The sequence below is a fragment of the Salvelinus fontinalis genome, chromosome 4 (assembly GCF_029448725.1).
Source record: "Salvelinus fontinalis isolate EN_2023a chromosome 4, ASM2944872v1, whole genome shotgun sequence".
NCBI classification, from domain to species: Eukaryota; Metazoa; Chordata; class Actinopteri; order Salmoniformes; family Salmonidae; genus Salvelinus; species Salvelinus fontinalis.
In genome coordinates, this window is record NC_074668.1 from 77,076,786 (window position 1) to 77,095,383 (window position 18,598).

At 45.6% G+C, this 18,598-nt stretch overlaps 1 protein-coding gene across 2 annotated transcripts in view; it reads right to left on the reverse strand.

Moving 5' to 3' along the window:
- The window catches only part of LOC129854449 (transcription initiation factor TFIID subunit 4-like), a 102,872-nt gene that overhangs the window by 21,041 nt on the left and 63,233 nt on the right, over positions 1 to 18,598 (reverse strand). For both annotated transcript variants that reach the window (XM_055921501.1, XM_055921500.1), the window contains one exon: positions 12,272 to 12,394. In XM_055921501.1, the coding sequence (XP_055777476.1) occupies positions 12,272 to 12,394 (123 nt within the window). The remainder of the gene's footprint in view (positions 1 to 12,271; positions 12,395 to 18,598) is intronic.

The window sequence follows — 18,598 nt, forward strand, 5'->3', positions numbered from 1 at the left end:
GGCCCTGTACAACAAGCCTGGCTAGGCTATACTCCACTGTACATTACAGCACCCAGGCCCTGTACAACAAGCCTGGCTAGGCTATACTCCACTGTACATTACAACACCCAGGCCCTGTACAACAAGCCTGGCTAGGCTATACTCCACTGTACATTACAACACCCAGGCCCTGTACAACAAGCCTGGCTAGGCTATACTCCACTGTACATTACGCCACTCAATGATCGATTCTAAATCTTAATTAGGCAAACGACAAACAAGTGCAGGGCTTAATGAACCGTGTACCTCATCAAACAGCTGGGTGAATATATTTATTGAGACCAACGTTACATTTAATGATTTGGGCAATTAACTGTGGACCCCTTCTCTAATCTCAGAGGACACTGAGGGGACGGGGAGGGAGGCACCGGGGCCACCGACCTAAATGAAAAGCAGCTGACAAATAATTGTCGTCCCCAGAGTTCTGGAACATAAGAGACTGAGCAGACTTTGTGTTTAGAAATAAATATATCATACACGCACGTCTCAATCCCCAGTGTGGTGAAATTAAAGTCATTTGCATGGCTTGATAGAACTGCGGGGGTATTCTAGTGTGAAGTCTGTAGACCGTTCTGTTTTTGCTGGAGATATCGCTTGTTTAATGTCCAGGAATAGCTAGGGAAAAAAGAAGGAAGAAACAACACTGGAACCTAACAAGGACCTCCAGTTCTGAGCATGGTATTATTATTAGTGCAGTCTGTTTTTATTACCATCCATTCCATTTAAATTGATCAAATGGGAGAGCAGTGGAAAAGCGCGAAAAAAAAAAAAAAATTTAAGCTGGAGCCGAAAAGTGTGACTTGGATTTAATATTTTATAATTGCCAAGGGACATTCCAAGATCAATGAATTTTTTGCCCGGGACGCACATCAGAAAGATATGTACTTCAGTATTTTTAGGGAACATTGGTCTATTTAATTCCAGTGTCTGATGCATGTGAAATATGCCTTTCATGGCCTCCTTCTGTTCCCCCAGGCACTGCTGCGGGCAGACATTACCACTTTTAATGGGCCGCCATGAGAAGAGGCAAGTCAGCCAATAACCCATCCTCACTAACGGAGCCACTCGCTGCCTTGTTTATTCTCGGGCACCATTTTCAGTTTTCTACAGGGCTAATTTTAGCCACACTGTTTTTATCATTAAAAATAACATATGAGAGGAATAAATTGCATCACAACAAATGTATAGAAATGTACAAAACATAACCATGTAAAAGGTTCTTTATAGTCTGGTTGTTAAAGGGCATATCAGCCATTTGAATGAAGCACTGATTGATATGAGATAAAGGAATGGTGGCTGGCTCTATATTAGAGGGGTAATGCAGAGTAATTGCCAGAACAAGGCAAGTTCTCTCACAGTGGAAGGCTAGAGAGTGAAGGGGGGGTGGATGGGGTCTACCGTACACTAGGGTCTGCAGTACTGAGAGGGGGCTGAAAGGATTGTTTATGATTGAAGTATGTTTATGTTTGAGATGTGAAGCAAGGTATGGAAAAAATACACCTAAGTCTACTCCCACAACAAATGATTCCAATAGAGAGGGAATTATATACATACAACAATCTATTTACTCATTTGTTCTTCTTCTGAGTTCTTCTGCATTGCAAACAGTAGCATTTATCATGAATTTGATAGTGGAGAACCAGCTGACAGATTCTCCAGTAATACTTCCACATGCATGCTGTCCTAGTATTTGCCAGACAGGTGCTTTGACTGGCCTGGCATCTCAATGCATAAATTCAATTAGAGTCTTCCTGAAGCGCCTCCATCTGCAAACAATATGGTGCCCTTCTTTTTAATCAAACCTTCCCCGGCAAGCAACCAAAGGCCCTTCAAATTAAAAGTATTATCCAGGAATGCTCTTTCTAACTCATGCTGCGGACACGAGGCACTGAGATCAACCAAAACGAAAGAAAAATTAAAAATCCTAATAAGCAAACTAAGCCTGTCTGTATGTGGAATGTTAATTCTGAAAAAAGTATCTACTTGTGTCTCTAGTCTGCTTAGAGAAAGAGCACGTGTAAGTAATGCTGTAAGTACACTATATAACGGTGGAACATTCATTATACAGTCACCTCGTCTTATCTAGAAAGTTGAGGCCAGTTCTGCTGTTTTTCTTCAGTTAGAGCAGTATACATTAACCTCCACAAGGAAACATACTAAATCAGATCCTGATGTGGAAAACTTGAATCTCTATGTTTATGTTGGCATTCCTGAAATCTAGTTATTCTGCCTACTGCTATACATTTCAACAACAACAAAAATTCTCTCTGCCCCATGCCAGCTTTTATTGAAAGATAATTTGCAGCATTTTCACTTGTTTCTTTCCCCAAGGCTCCAACCTTTAGAGCTGACAATGTAGCTGACAAAAATAATCTAGTCAAAAGAAAAACAAACTTTAATAAATAGTAACAAGAAATCCAATCGCTTTCCCGGTGATGTCACAATGCTACGCTGCACAAACCAATCACGGCTAATTCTAACATCAGAGAGAGAACACACTACAAATAACTCCACTAAGTGACACAAAGACACACACAGGAGTTCCTGGAGCGAGTCAGAGCAGCGAGGATGGAGCATACTCTCTGACTGATCTCTCAGGGGTCCTGCCACTGCAGTTACACAGGCTGCCTAGGCCGCTTCATATCGACAACTTCATTAGCAGCCCTCCCAGACCCTCAATTCATACAACCACGTTATGTTATCACTGACTGAGACTGAGAGGCACAATTTAGACTGGAGACCCAGAGCTCTTAGCTAGCTCCTCCAGGACTGGGGAAAGAAACAGAGAGAATGTGGTAGAAGACAGAAAATATAAAATGACGGCTATTATAGAGGTATTCTATCTATTCTTTCTCTGCGAGTGGACTGGAGGCGTGGGATGGGATGGGGAGAGGGGGTTTGGAGGACGGCAGTGGGATGGGGAGAGGGGGTTTGGAGGACAGCAGTGGGATGGGGAGAGGGGGTTTGGAGGACGGCAGTGGGATGGGGAGAGGGGGTTTGGAGGACGGCAGTGGGATGGGGAGAGGGGGTTTGGAGGACAGCAGTGGGATGGGGAGAGGGGGTTTGGAGGACAGCAGTGGGATATGGAAAGGGGTTTGGAGGATGGCAGTGGGATGGGGAGAGGGGGTTTGGAGGACGGCAGTGGGATGGGGAGAGGGGGTTTGGAGGACGGCAGTGGGATGTGGAAAGGGGTTTGGAGGACGGCAGTGGGATGGGGAGAGGGGGTTTGGAGGACAGCAGTGGGATGGGGAGAGGGGGTTTGGAGGACGGCAGTGGGATGGGGAGAGGGGGTTTGGAGGACAGCAGTGGGATGGGGAGAGGGGGTTTGGAGGACAGCAGTGGGATGTGGAAAGGGGTTTGGAGGACGGCAGTGGGATGGGGAGAGGGGGTTTGGAGGACAGCAGTGGGATGGGGAGAGGGGGTTTGGAGGACAGCAGTGGGATGGGGAGAGGGGGTTTGGAGGACAGCAGTGGGATGGGGAGAGGGGGTTTGGAGGACAGCAGTGGGATGTGGAAAGGGGTTTGGAGGATGGCAGTGGGATGGGGAGAGGGGGTTTGGAGGACAGCAGTGGGATGGAGAGAGGGGGTTTGGAGGACAGCAGTGGGATGTGGAAAGGGGTTTGGAGGACGGTAGTGGGATGGGGAGAGGGGGTTTGGAGGACGGCAGTGGGATGGGGAGAGGGGGTTTGGAGGACGGTAGTGGGATGGGGAGAGGGGGTTTGGAGGACGGCAGAGGGATGGGGAGAGGGGGTTTGGAGGACAGCAGTGGGATGTGGAGAGGGGGTTTGGAGGACGGCAGTGGGATGTGGAAAGGGGTTTGGAGGATGGCAGTGGGATGGGGAGAGGGGGTTTGGAGGACGGCAGTGGGATGGGGAGAGGGGGTTTGGAGGACAGCAGTGGGATGGGGAGGGGGGGTTTGGAGGACGGCAGTGGGATGGGGAGAGGGGGTTTGGAGGACGGCAGTGGGATGTGGAAAGGGGTTTGGAGGACGGCAGTGGGATGTGGAAAGGGGTTTGGAGGACAGCAGTGGGATGGGGAGAGGGGGTTTGGAGGACGGCAGTGGGATGTGGAAAGGGGTTTGGAGGATGGCAGTGGGATGGGAGAGGGGGTTTGGAAGACGGCAGTGGGATGGGGAGAGGGGGTTTGGATGGGGCCCTGGATGTTGGGATGTCCCCATGTCCCTGGCCAGCAGGCAGCGTCTGTGGGCTGAAGAACCAGGCTTTATCGGCCCTGTCTCCATGGCACCAGTAGCACAAGAAAAACTGCAGCAAATTTCATTCTCAGAAATTTAATTATATCAAGATTAACAAGGGAGGTAATTAATTTCTTTAAGATGGGTATCTTTTAATTGCCTGGGGCTCAACTTTGTTGTCAAAACTGTATATTTAACCATTATTTCAGGGCAAAGTTTTAAAGGCAGAGAAAAGCGGAGGATCATTGCTTTCACCATGAATATGGAAATACAGGAGTTTCTTATCTAAACGATTATTTTACAGTATTTGCACAAATACACACATTTATGTACACATATATATATATACATGTAAAAATGTATTTATTAATGCCACAAAGAAGTTGACTAAGAATATTGTGAATTCCATAAAAATCTGTTGGAGTTTCACTCCAATTAAAATAATGAGCTGTGTTAAGTTTTTATCTTTACAGCTTGGACAGATTGCTCCATTCCACTGGCTTGTTACAGGCATGGCCATCTAGTGTACTAAGCTAATAGGCTGTGAAGTATGGACAGAACAGCTAGTCTGCGTCTGAAAATGGCACCTTATTCCCAGGGTCTGCATAGGGCTCTGGTCAAAAGTAGTGCACTATATGGGGAATATGTTGCCATTTTGGACACACACCTGGTCTCCATGTCATAGATCCAAGGTTCTAACACTGGCCCATTGTCTGGTTCTGGACCATTCTCCAGGCAGGATCTCACACTGCCCAGCAGATTGTCTGAGAAACGAAGCCAACTGCTCTACAACACAAACACAAACATGATTACAGTCAAGGGAATGTGGTTAGGTAACAGAGCTGTTGTTGTCTGAGGAGACAGAGTAGGCTGCTGTCTGTTTGAAACCCAACAACAGAACAATGTGTGATCAAACCATTTGTCATGATAAGTTTTCCAACATGTAAATGTTCCTGACTGAACAATTTCAGTGTACAAGATCATTCAATTCAGCGATGTGATACGATGATGACTGTTATAAGTATTTTACAAGCACAGAGCCAGTGGGAGGCGTGTTACTCTGGAAGGGTTGAAAAGCTTCCCTGATGTTTCTCTCTCTGTAAGTCTGGACAGGGACTGTTCATCAGTCTGCCGGACAATTGAGACAACTCACCTAATAGCCTCGCTGCTACTATGTCCAGAGTCCTCTCAGCTAGCAAAGACATCCAGCATGGACACTGCAATGTCTATGATAAGGCCATCAGAGTATCCAGCTAATAAGGTAGGAATCTGGTCCAACTGTCCATGTCATTTGACAGTGCTTCTTTAACCCTTTAGGCAAAATCTTCACCGGCATTCCTCTCACCTCACAAACCACTATAATCCTCTGAGCTTGAAGGCATAAGGCAGTAGCCTCTCATGACTACATGGTAACTGTGGTCTAATTTCTTGGAAACCTGTAGCCTCTATTACTCAGTGATTATGAGGTGGTTAGTTGTGGGGTGTGCTTGTTGAAGCCGGTGAGCAGCCAGGGCTGAGTGTGGACTGGAGGGGTCAGGATATTCAGGGCTGTGTGTGGACTGGAGGGGGTCAGAGCTTTCAGGGCTGTGTGTGGACTGCAGGGGGTCATATAATTCAGGACTGTGTGTGGACTGGAGGGGGTCAGGGCATTCAGGGCTGTGTGCGGACTGGAGGGGGTCAGGGAATTCAGGGCTGTGTGTGGACTGGAGGGGGTCAGAGCTTTCAGGGCTGTGTGTGGACTGGAGGGGGTCAGGTAATTCAGGGCTGTGTGTGGACTGGAGGGGGGTCAGGGAATTCAGGGCTGAGTGTGGACTGGAGGGGGTCAGGGCATTCAGGGCTGTGTGCGGACTGGAAGGGGTCAGAGCTTTCAGGGCTGTGTGTGGACTGGAGGGGGTCAGGGAATTCAGGGCTGTGTGTGGACTGGAGGGGGTCAGGGCATTCAGGGCTGTGTGCGGACTGGAGGGGGTCAGAGCTTTCAGGGCTGTGTGTGGACTGGAGGGGGGTCAGGGAATTCAGGGCTGTGTGTGGACTGGAGGGGGTCAGGTAATTCAGGGCTGTGTGTGGACTGGAGGGGGTCAGGGGATTCAGGGCTGTGTGTGGACTGGAGGGGGTCAGGGAATTCAGGGCTGAGTGTGGACTGGAGGGGGTCAGGGCATTCAGGGCTGTGTGTGGACTGGAGGGGGTCAGGGCATTCAGGGCTGTGTGTGGACTGGAGGGGGTCAGGGCATTCAGGGCTGTGTGCGACTGGAGGGGGTCAGGTAATTCAGGGCTGTGTGTGGACTGGAGGGGGTCAGGGAATTCAGGAGCTGCAGGAGGACAGGAGCCCCCAGCCACACACTGTCACCTACTACAACAGCCACCTGGCTTCCAGACTGGCACAGAAGGACATAATTACTGTACTGCTACCAGGGTTAGCCAGGACTAAACTACCAAGACGATCTTGGAGTTTCACAGTCAAAGAGGCTACCAAGACTGTACATGTGTAAGCGGTTGAGTAATCAATATGGAGTGTTTGTTTCATCCTGTAAACATTGTTTTGTGCATTAATCAGCGCAATAGGAATGTTGTTTTTATCATGGAAAACCTGACTGAAAATGATCAAAGGTTGGTAATATTCAATGACCCATAGTGTAATTAATCATACTTAATGTCATGTCTACAGGTACACATGTCTACAATATACTCGCCGCACGCACGCACGCACGCACGCACGCACGCACGCACGCACACAGCGTCATATCGTTAACACCATGATTCATCACTATTTAACTCTTTCTGATCTTGGAATCTGTTTGCCCTATTTCCATTCATGTGGGAATTAAAAACATTGATTTTAAACCGTGTTGACAGTTTTATAAAGAACCTAACCAGCCATGCATGGTGATGGCCATCTCATCAATTCATATGTTCTGCATTCCATACATATTCAAAGAGCATGACACAAATACATTGGAGAAAATTGAAACATTTAAATATGAAAGATAATATAATCTGGTATTCAATTTGCGAATTGTATTCACACTTCAGTTGCCTGATGTTTGTCTCACAATAACAGAGTTAATTTTATTAAGAGGACAAAAGTATTAAACAAATATTTTCCAAGTGACAAAGATCACAAACAGATGTTAACTGTAGCTGCATTTCTATTCAAGGACTTTAACCAGCAGTCAGCCTACGATCAGTAGTATATAGTACTATAGCATTGCACTGTAATGCTAGGGATGCTGGCTGGCAAAGATCAGTATGTTACAGCAGCTCCTGTAACCCTTCTTAAAGACTCAACTTCATCTCCTCTCTTTGTCCCCGCTCTGGAAAAAGAAATAGAACTGCCTAAAGACAAAAAGTGAAACGAGCATTACGATCTTACTGACATTACGCAACCGATAACAGCCTCTTGGTGCCCCCTCTAATCAGAACTATGTATGTACCATGTTAAAGCTGTAGAGATAACCCACAGGAGTCCTCCTGCATGGCTCATTATATCATCACATTACATATGTAAATGTGGGCTCCGTTCCAGAACCTTTTCAAAATTCCATATGTTACTCATGCTGCATTCCTTTCTGTTGAGGGATTCAAATGACAGCCAATAGGAGGTCAATGCCAATGAATACATTGACTGCACCAATCAAATATCATTCAAATTATACATATGGTAACAGCAAAGGGAAAAACACTCCGATGCAATACAGTAGTTACTCCCCTGAGCAACATTTTAAGGGCGGTTAATAGAGGAGAGCGCCTATAGCCTCTTCCACTGTGCTCTCAGTGAAATCCCACTGGACGGATGGAATGAGCAGGGGAAAGGAGAGGAGGAGAGGAGGAGGAGGGAGGGAGTGGTGGATGAGGTGGATGTCCCCTCTCTCTAACCAAGCAGCTGGCCGGCATGTCTTAACCAAACAGCCAGCCTGCCTGCCCAGTCCCAGTCCCCTCCTCCTCCCCCAGAACAATTTTCTCCTCTCTGCCTCTCTTTCCTGTTTGTCTGGCTGAAGACCTGGCCGTTTACTCCCAGGCAGCGCGTTGAGAAGGAAGAGGAGGAGAAGAAGGGAAGAGAGTAAAGGGGGAGTAAGGGGGAGGGTAGAAGGAAGGGGGGAGGATGGAGGGGAGAAACTGCACACTCCAAGTTGGGATTGATTTACTTCATTAACCGAGATTACAAGTTTAACTTACAAACCAGAGGTCAAAATTTCTCATTAACAAGGGGACCGTGGAGAACCCGAGGGCTTGGAGACCAGTCTTATTACTGACTACACATTTCAATCTGTCTTTGATGTTCCATGTCTGCCTTTCTCCCCCTCTTCTCCTCTCCTATTTTTTGGCAGAGAGGTTGATTTTAATTGTAGCTATAGAACAGAGCATAGTTTGCCTGTAAGCCAGCCTCCACATCTGTAGTGAGTGCAGCTTTAGTGATATTGGGTGCAGTCCATAGCTCGGGGCTAATTTTAATGGTTCCCCTTTCATTGGAGGCTCAGATTGTTTTCCACGTGATTCCTGTTAATTTAGCTGTAGGAAAGGACATCAGTTTTCCTTCTGCTTTTCCCCTCTCTCTCTCTTTGCCTCTTGCTCTATTGCCTCACTCCATTTTTCTGATCTACACCGTCAAAGTAAGAAGGTGAAATGAATTCAACTGGAAAAATAGACTGCTTGCTATTAAATCTCTTCTTGCCTTACCTTTTCCACCCAGTACTGCCTGGGAGAGACAGATAGGAGTCTGACAGTGTGGTTATACAGTACTGTACAAGTCCGGGCAATTTAGCTGCCATTGTTGTTGTACGTCAACAAACAAGGCTGTTCCTTTGATGTGATAAATGGCCCAACTGTCTAGATGATGATAACTGTGTGCTCGTAAACGTGTCAAGGATGTTTCAGAGCTCTGAGCACGTTTTACACTATAATATGTTCCATCATAGTAGAGGCACTGGGATCTTTACATTTAAAAGCTAAAGCGTGTCCTGATATTGGCCAATATTACAGTTCTGAAATTTCACCCTACATTGACACTCTCCCCAACAATACTAAACCTTGTATTCTTCTTTTTAAAGGGATAAAACCACAACATGGGCAGTTCATGCCCAAACAACTACCGATGAATTACTACTGCTCTGAAACTATTCTGTTTGTGAAAGGAAGGAGATTCCATAACATAGTGATGGTGACAGTGGAATAATCTAATGAAAATGGGAATAATCCAGTGTTTGTCTGGGTGACTGGACAGTGACCCTGCTCAGTCTGCCAGGCTGGGATGCATGGCTAACCCATTAGCTGTAAATGTCCCATAGTTACTGGAGGCTAGCCATGTCAGGGCTGATACTGTAGGCTGATCTTTGAGAAAGTGTAAAGGTAAAGAGCCTCTATTCACCAGTCCTTCTCCTTCTTCATTCCACATCCTCCTTCCTCTAGTCCTCCTTCATCCTTCTCTAGCCCTCCAATTGGCTTAGTAGAGCACTTCAAAATCCATCCTTCTCAGCGCAGGGGTTGTTGGGGGGTAGTAGGGGGGTTAGTGCTACCGGTGTCTGTGCTATGACCCACAGTCAGGGCCACAGCAGGCCCTCGTCTCTCTACCCCTGTGAACAGGCCCTGCCATTGGCTCCCTGTAACTAATCCACCCTGCGGAGCCCTGTAAGCCCCCCTTTGTTCCCTCCAGCAGACTAGATCAGGCTGGAGACAGACACTCCAGTCTTGACTGGCTATCAGTTTCAGACCTTTTGGCAGTCTAGTCGAGGCAACCAGGCTCCAGCACAGCAGAGCTCTGGCCAAGCCACCATCAAAAGGAGGGAGGAAAAAAACATGTACCGAAATTGTGTCACCTGAATTGTGTCACGGTCGGAACACGGCGGAAGGGTGGTCGGAAGGGGTAGAGACGGGGGGATTGTTAGTTTCAACAGGAGCTCTCTCTACTATGACAGAACGGAGTAACAGAGAACAGGATCTCAAGAAGGTCATTATCCTCCCTCTCCTAATTTGAGCTCTGGCGCAGCACTGAAGGGCTGCCTTTGTCTGTCTGGGATTAATGCGGAAAGCTCAGGATGCGATGTCAGAGGGAAGTAATCAGCCAGGCAGGCAGCGTGGGCCCTACTCCTTCATAATGCTGCCTGCCTCTGCTGCCTGCTCCTGGCCAGGGCCCCCGGCTCATTTCTGTGGAGATGAAATCTATGACAAGCCCCTCAGTGAAGCTGAGAGCAGGCAACAGTCCAGTAACACCCACAGGGCCTGCAGGCATCCTGTGACCCCCTTAGAAAAGTCACATTCACTTTGCTCTGGAGAAGGGAAAGAGAACGCCGCTGGCGCTTCCAGCCCATGTGAAATGAAGAAATGTGAGGAGGTGAAAATGAAGTGAAAATAAGTTAAGATTCCTCCCTCTTTCTCCTCCCTCTCTCGCAATCGCTCAAAAGAGGGGTGGAGGGGGGTGCGGGAGGGGGAGCAGGGGGGTATGACTTCACTTAATTATAGCCCCCTAATTAAACGGGGACAGGACATTAAAAACAGCTCTGGATATTCATGTTTATGTTGTGTGACTGTTTCTGTTAGATATATAAACCGGATTGTTGTAGTTTTTCTCTTTTCCGCAGAAAGCAGAGGGTCGAGGGCTCGCTAACCAATCAGTGCTAAAACATAGTGAAAGAGGTTGGCACTGCACTCAAGGACCAGAAGTAATGCTTTTATTTAGTTATTTCTGCCTTTTTATACTGGGTGCATTACTGTGCTCCTTCTGCAGCAGATTGCAACTAAGCGAATGATGTGTAGATACAACCCAATAAGCAGGTTATTAAAATGACCAATTGACATTCAGAAATTCAGAAGATTTTTTAAATGTTTTATTCATCATATTCACAGAATCGCAGCAGTAATCAGAGAATATCGTGGGGAGTTTGAATAGTTCAACATTTCTTTCTCTGAGAATGTAAAATATTTTTGGTTACAGAATAACTGTGTGTATGACAATGTATAACCCCGTATTGGAGAAATGTGATAATCGGGCTGTTCTTTAACCATTTTCAAAAGGAGACTATTATTTTATAATAACATAATTCATCTTAATTAACAACAGACAGTTAGTCAGAAGGGAGTAAGTCAACATGCTCTGGTCCTGTCGATGTGGATGTTGGTTCATGTACCACAGATATATTCGCATTATCTTCCCTGTATTAGCTTACTGAGGTCTCCAATGTGGTGCATTAGATACATGCCCCAAACCGGGCTAATGTATAACAGATTATTTCTGTTAAGGAGGTCTGGTATTAAGAATACAACAATAATACCCCAAAAACAACAACTCCAATCCTTGGATAATTGATAAACAAACCGCCATAACTGCTCCCAAACTTCTCTCTTCATAGAAATAGAATCCCTAGAACATTGACTTGAATGGGGATCCCATTCTAGGGATTCTGTTTCTCTGCCTCGCACCATGGTATTGGCTCATGTCTCTAATCTAAAGGGAGACTTCAGAAGGACTCATCTTCATCCACTTTATAGACGAATAAGCATGAGAACAACGTAATGGTTGAGAGGACGGCCTGCACACTGTGTACCAGGCCCACCATAGAACTGTTCCTAAATAATATGAGGACAACAACACAGAGCCAATTAGAGTACAGGGATAAAGGAGGGTTTTAGTACCTCACATTCATTCCCTCCAACATCTGGTTCTTGACTAATGAATACCAATACTGCAGAGCATGTGGCCATGCAATTCATCAATGTTCAGTAGAAACAGAAGAGAAACAGTCCATGGGGTGTGCAAACCTGTTGTGTGTGAACATACCATTCTGGGCATCTAATAGGTACACCTTAGTACCCCTAATGGAGTTGGTGAGTAATTACAATTGACATGCATCTCAAAAGTGTGGTCCATTGTTTTTAGGGCGACTGGGCGTATAAAAAATGTTTTGAGAGGGAAATCGAACAATGTTTGTTTTATTTGTTAGTTTTGTTTCAGACGTGATTGTGTAGGTATATATTTTGCCTGCTACCACAGGTTAAAGAAAACGACAGAAGCTAACTAGCAGTTGGAGACTTTATAGGGGGGCTCCGGTCTTACCTCGGTCCCTGACGGCGTGGCCCCTGGCGAGTCCATCTTGCGTTTCTTCCGAGGTCCGATGGCAGCTAGCGCGGTCAGGTTTGCGTCTCGTTGCCTCACCAGGGCAATCTCCTGTTGCTGCATCTGAGGGAGACAAAGCAACAGGCACACGTTAGCTTAGCATTACTAGCTCAGCATGACCTTCAGTTACATGGGTCAACAGATTACATGGGGCTAACGATTCAGAGACAACATTGGTGAGGCATGGGAATGTGCGAAGAAAACCTAGTTAGTAGTTATCGTACTGTACTTGTTGTTTAGATCTAATGGTCTATTGTACATCTACCCTCTATCATAACCAACTGTAACTATTTGACCAACTCTCAGCTGGTAGTAAAGGCATGATCAAAATAATTTGTCAGGGAAAATGTATTTCTGTCCCATCTGCCAAAGCAGACTAAGGTGTTACATATCATAAATGGATGAACACAATGGACATTATCAGTAGCAGAGCCATGTCTGTGCGCACAGAACAGGTCTATTGCTGAGAAATTACATTCCATCCCTCCAGTAAATTGCCCATCTCTCTCCCTCCCTCCCCAAACCCAGAGAGAGACAAAATGGCAGCATGTTGTCAGGGATTAGCAGAGTTCATATCTGTGAGTCTAAGTGGTGAGCGGTGCTGCATGGTCACATGCCTCATTGTGATTTTTCGGTTTGTGATGTGTAAAGGGGAAGCAGTGGTGAGGCGCTGCCTGAGGTAATGTCATGTCTGACCTGGGGGCTGAGAGGGAGAAGGGCTGAGGGGAGGGAGGGGAGCGTTGCTGGGAGCTGGCCTTTCTGCTGCATGGGGCTGGGGCAGGGCGGACGTGTGAGAGCCTGGGGTCATGGCAGCACAGAGGGCGTCAGCTCCACTCCCCCACACCCACGTGCCTCTCCTCTCAACTCCAGTCACAGCCACAGCACAGAGGGGAGAAACGCCTGCCTGCCCAACTGTCTGCCCAGTGGGGGAGAGGCCTGGGTCGAAGTGAATAGAGACAATCAATGTGTTCTTTCATGTCTTTCATGTTCTTTTATGTTATCTAAGATCGTGCGTGTGTATGTGTGTGTGTGTGTGTGATTGTGTACATGCAATCGTGTTGTCTGATCAGGGGAAATGTCATGTTGCTTTCAGATGGTGCTCTGTTTCAGCTGTTATGGGCAGCCAAGCTATATGGAGAAGGTGCTTTTTGTATCCTTGTATGCAATACCTTTGAAATGTTAGAATCCTTCTTGATGTAATGTGATTTGTTGATTCAATTTAAGTATATAAACTGTGCGTGTGCACGTGTGTATGTGCATGTTGTCTGATCAGGGGAAATGTTGCTTTCAGATGGTGCTCTATAAAAGGTTGCATTGGTTTAGAAAAACCTGATCCAAAATGTGCATGCAGTTGTCTCTGATTTTTAAAAAGCCCCAGGCAAAGCATGCCCTTTAGGGTGTTGCCACTTCACATTTATCAAGGCAAAACCATTGAAAAATTCAAAGCACGCTGACAACATAAACTAGGATAAACTAGGAGACAGGAAAAAATGCAATAAATGCTGCTACTGTGCATTTTCCATCACATTAAAGTATTGTAGCCATTTTACAGGGCTGTGTGCTGTAAGCAACACGGGGTCCTGAGGAGAGGAGCAGTTCCACCACTGTTCCACCACGGCTCCCAAACACCCGTAAACACGTAACCAGATGACAGGTTCGGGAAGTGATTCCAGGGAGTGTTTGGGTGTGAATTAAGGCAGAACTATGCAAATGAGGAAATACAGTGGAAAGGAAGGAGGCAGCTGGATAAACTAAGCTATTATGGCTAGAGATTTCCATTACACAGTTTGGGTACAGATATCAGATGAAACTCTGTAATCAATGTTAACCCTGTTAAGCTTGGTCACATACAGAAAGCTCTGAAGGCTTGACCTCAAAGGATTCTGCTGCCTCCATGGAGAGAGAGGGACTGGGTCTGCTGGGGTCTGTGTGTCTGTGTGTGTGTGTTAGGGGTCTGGGTCCTGCTATCTCATTGATGGCACCATGATGCTGGGATGCATCTCTACCCTGCCTGGCAGTTGGCACCAGGCATGGGCTCACACAGCCTGCAGCATTCTACCCTGCCTGCTCTGCCATTCAGATTTATGACTGTATGATAAATGCAGACCTCATTTCACCATCTGCAACCCTCCCTCAACCCCAACCCTCCCTCCTCCAGTCTGCATTTCCTCTCACTGGAGACTGAGGCCATAATGATGCTGGGAGAAGAGACTGATTCCAATCTGATCTGAGGCCTGCTGCCATAGTGCTTCTATAACTCTACATAAGATGACTGCAAACCTGGGCTGCATCTGAAATGACAAACTTTTTCCTATACAGCGCAGTGCACTACTTTTGATCAGAGCATTATGAGTCCAAGTCAAAACTAAAGTATGGATGGATTTGACCTTACTGGCACCATATTCCCTATATAGTGCACTACGTTTTCCCTGTATAATGCACTCCATTTAACCAGGTCAAACGTAGTGCAGTTTATAGGCCTAGGTTGCCCTTTTGGACACACCCCTAGGCTGGGCCTGTGTACTGTGTATTATTGACTAGTCTAACCTATGGATGAGAAGCCTCAACTAGATTACCACCAAGGTCACTGAAATACTGGAGTCTGCAGCTCAAAACAGTATAATAAAATAACCAATAACCAACAAACATATATTTGCCAGGTTCGATCAATGTCTGCACTTAAGTATTTGGTTCTCCCTAAGTCTCTTAAAAACCAGTTCCTGCAGTCTGCCCGCATGCCCTTTGGAAACAGGGAAGGAGACTTGTAAACTCAAATTATTTACAAAGGTCAGGAGAAGTAGAACATTGCTTAGATGTGATGCAAAAATCCCCCGATAGAATCTCCAATCAATGCGTTTGCCCAATAATAAGGCTACACTTCCTATAGCTAGAGGTCTGGTTTCAATACACAAACAGCAATGTTAACACCTTTATCATCATAACAACATAACTGGAAAAAGTATTCAGTAGATGGATTGAGTGAAGTAAAGAAACAGTCAATATCAGAAGAGTGGATTTGTTTGTCTTTTATAGGCCTATTCTGTCCCATTTGTTGGCTGAGGTTTTCCCATACTTATTTACTTGGTTGTTCCTTTTTCTGAATTATTTACAGCAGTAAAAAACTCAGTCAGGGCTATGCCCTAAATGCTTCACAAAAAATTATGCCCTTCAAGTGTCAAACCCCCATAAAAACCACTGCACAGTTCTTTGTCTCCTCACAAGGAAAGAACACGATGTCCAAGTTCTCTACATGATGCAAAAATGTCTGAAACAGGGAAAGGCAGACAGCTAGAGAGAGATCGTTCTTCAGACAGACAGCAATCAGATAAACCCCACATACACAAAGGAGTCAGTTCCATAAGCCACGAAGTCCAACCTGACGTTTTCTATCTGTGCAGTTCGCTTGGTAACAAAGGCTTCACCCCCTGGCCTGGGGGACTAGCTGCTCGCCTCGCAGCCCCCCAGACGCTTACAGACAGATGTCCTTGGTGGAGCAGAACATAGAGCAGAGAGGAGGCAGGGCAGGCAGGCAGGCAGGGCTGACGTCACAGATGGCTGTGGGGCTGTGGAGGAGAGGAGCAGGGGGCTCTCTGCCCTCTAAAAGGGCCCAGGATAAAGGCAGATCCCTCTGCTGATCTCTATCCCCAGCCCAGACCTGGTCTGAGGGCCAAGGGGGCACAGCAGGGGAACTCTAAGGGCCACAACAACCCATATAATAAGCTATATACTGTATACTGAGGGTGTGTGTGCACACGTGCATGGGTACGTACATTAACTTCCTACTTATGCAGCTACCTAAATCCATGCATTTGATTTCATTACTTGACACCTGCACAGCAGACCTTTTTTTTAAGTAACTATATGAGGCAGTCTGTCTCTCTGTTCTATGAACATCTGTGAGCTGTAAGGCCTTTTCTCATTTAAAATGCCTGGTAGTTAAGCAAGGGGAGTCTAAGCTAAATCACCAATCAGATCTCCAACCTCATCTCAACTCAGTAGACATCCAATATGACTGGGCCAATCTGCTATGTCTCCCCATGTTTCAGCCCTGACCTACTGATGTGGGGGCTGTGTTTGGTAGAGCTAAAGTACAGCTGTGGTATACAGGTTGATTTAAAGGGGCAATCTGCAGTTCAAACAATAACAAAACAGGCACCCAACCACTAGACCTATTTGGTAAAAGACAAAGTCCATATTATGGCAAGAACAGCTCAAAAAAGCAAAGAGAAATGACAGTCCATCATTACTTTAAGACATGAAGGTCAGTGCATAGGATAAGTTCATTAGAGTTACCAGCATCAGAAATTGCAGCCCAAATAAATGCTTCACAGAGTTCAAGTAACAGACACATCTCAACATCAACTGTTCAGAGGAGACTGTGTGAATCAGGCCTTCATGGTCAAATTTCTGTAAAGAAAACACTACTAAAGGACACCAAGAAACACGAGCATTGGACTTCAGAGTGGTGAAAATCTGTCCTTTGGTATGATGAATAAAAATGTGAGATTTTTGGTTCCAACCGGCGTGTCTTTGTGAGACACAGAGTAGGTGAACGGATGATCTCCGCATGTGTGGTTCCCACCGTGAAGTATGGAGGAGGAGGTGTGATGGCGTGGAGGTGCTTTGCTGGTGACATTGTCTGTGATTTATTTAGAATTTAAGGCACACATAACCAGCATGGATACCACAGCATTCTGCAGCATTACGCCATCCCATCTAATTTGCGCTTAGTGGCACTGTCATTTGTTTTTCAACTGAACAATGACCCAATACACCTCCAGGCTGTGTAAGGGCTATTTGACCAAGAAGGAGAGTGATGGAGTGCTGCATCAGATGACCCAGCCTCCACAATCACCCAAACTCAAACCAATTGAAATGGTTTGGGATGAGTTGGACTGCAGAGTGAAGGAAAAACAGCCAACAAGTGCTCAGCATATGTGGGAACTCCTTTAAGACTGTTGGAAAAGCATTCCTGGTGAAGCTGGTTGAGAGAATGCCAAGTGTGGCTACTTTGAAAAATAAAAAGTATTTTTTGATTTGTTTAACACTTTTTTGGTTACTACATGATTCCATATGTGTTATGTCATAGTTTTGATCTCTTCAATATTATTATGCAATGTAGAAAATAACAAAAAATTAAGAAAAACCCTTGAATGAGTAGGTGTGTCCAAACCTTTGACTGGTACTGTATATTCTTCAAAAATCGATGTGCATTCAGAATGTATTCATACCCCTTGACGTATTCCACATTTTGTTTTGTTACAGGCTGAATTCAAAATGGATTAAATATATGTTTTTCTTACCCATAACACCCCATAATTGTTGTTGGCTGGCACTCGCTTCATATTCGTCGCCAAACCCACTGGCTCCAGGTCATCTATAAGTCTTTGCTAAGTAAAGCCCTGCCTTATCTCAGCTCACTGGTCAACATAGTAGCACGCGCTCCAGCAGGTATATTTCACTGGTCACCCCCAAAGTAAATTCCTACTATGGCCGCCTTTCCTTACAGTTCTCTGCTGCCAATGACTGGAACGAACTGCAAAAAACACTGAAGCTGGAGATGCTTATCTCTCTCACTAACTTTAAGCACCAGCTGTCAGAGCAGCTCACAGATCACTGCACCTGTACATAGCCATCTGTAAATAGCCCATCCAACTACCTCATCCCCATACTGTTATTTCTTTATTTTGCTCCTTTGCACCCCAGTATCTCTACTTGCACATTCATCTTCTGCACATCTATCAATCCAGTGTTTAATTGCTATATTGTAATTATTTCGCCACTATGGCCTATTTATTGCCTTACCTCCCTTATCCTACCTAATTTGCACACACTGCATATAGACTTTTTCTAATGTATTATTGAATGTATGTTTGTTTATTCCATGTGTAAATCTGTGTTGTTGTTTGTGTCGCACTGCTTTGCTATATCTTGGCCAGGTCGCAGTTGTAAATGAGAACTTGTTCTCAACTAGCCTACCTGGTTAAATAAAGGTTATTTATTTTTATTTTTTTGATATAAATGACAAAGTGAAAACATGCTTTTAGAAATGTTTGCAAATGTATTGACAATGAAATACAGAAATATCTTATTCATATACAGTAATTATTCACACCCCTTTGCTATGACACTCCAAATTGAGCTCAGGTTCATCCGATTTCCTTTGAAGTGTAGCTACAACTTGACTGGAGCCCATCTGTGGCCATTTCAATTGTTTGCGCATGGTTTAGAAAGAAACACACCTGTCCATGTAAGAGCAGAAACTAT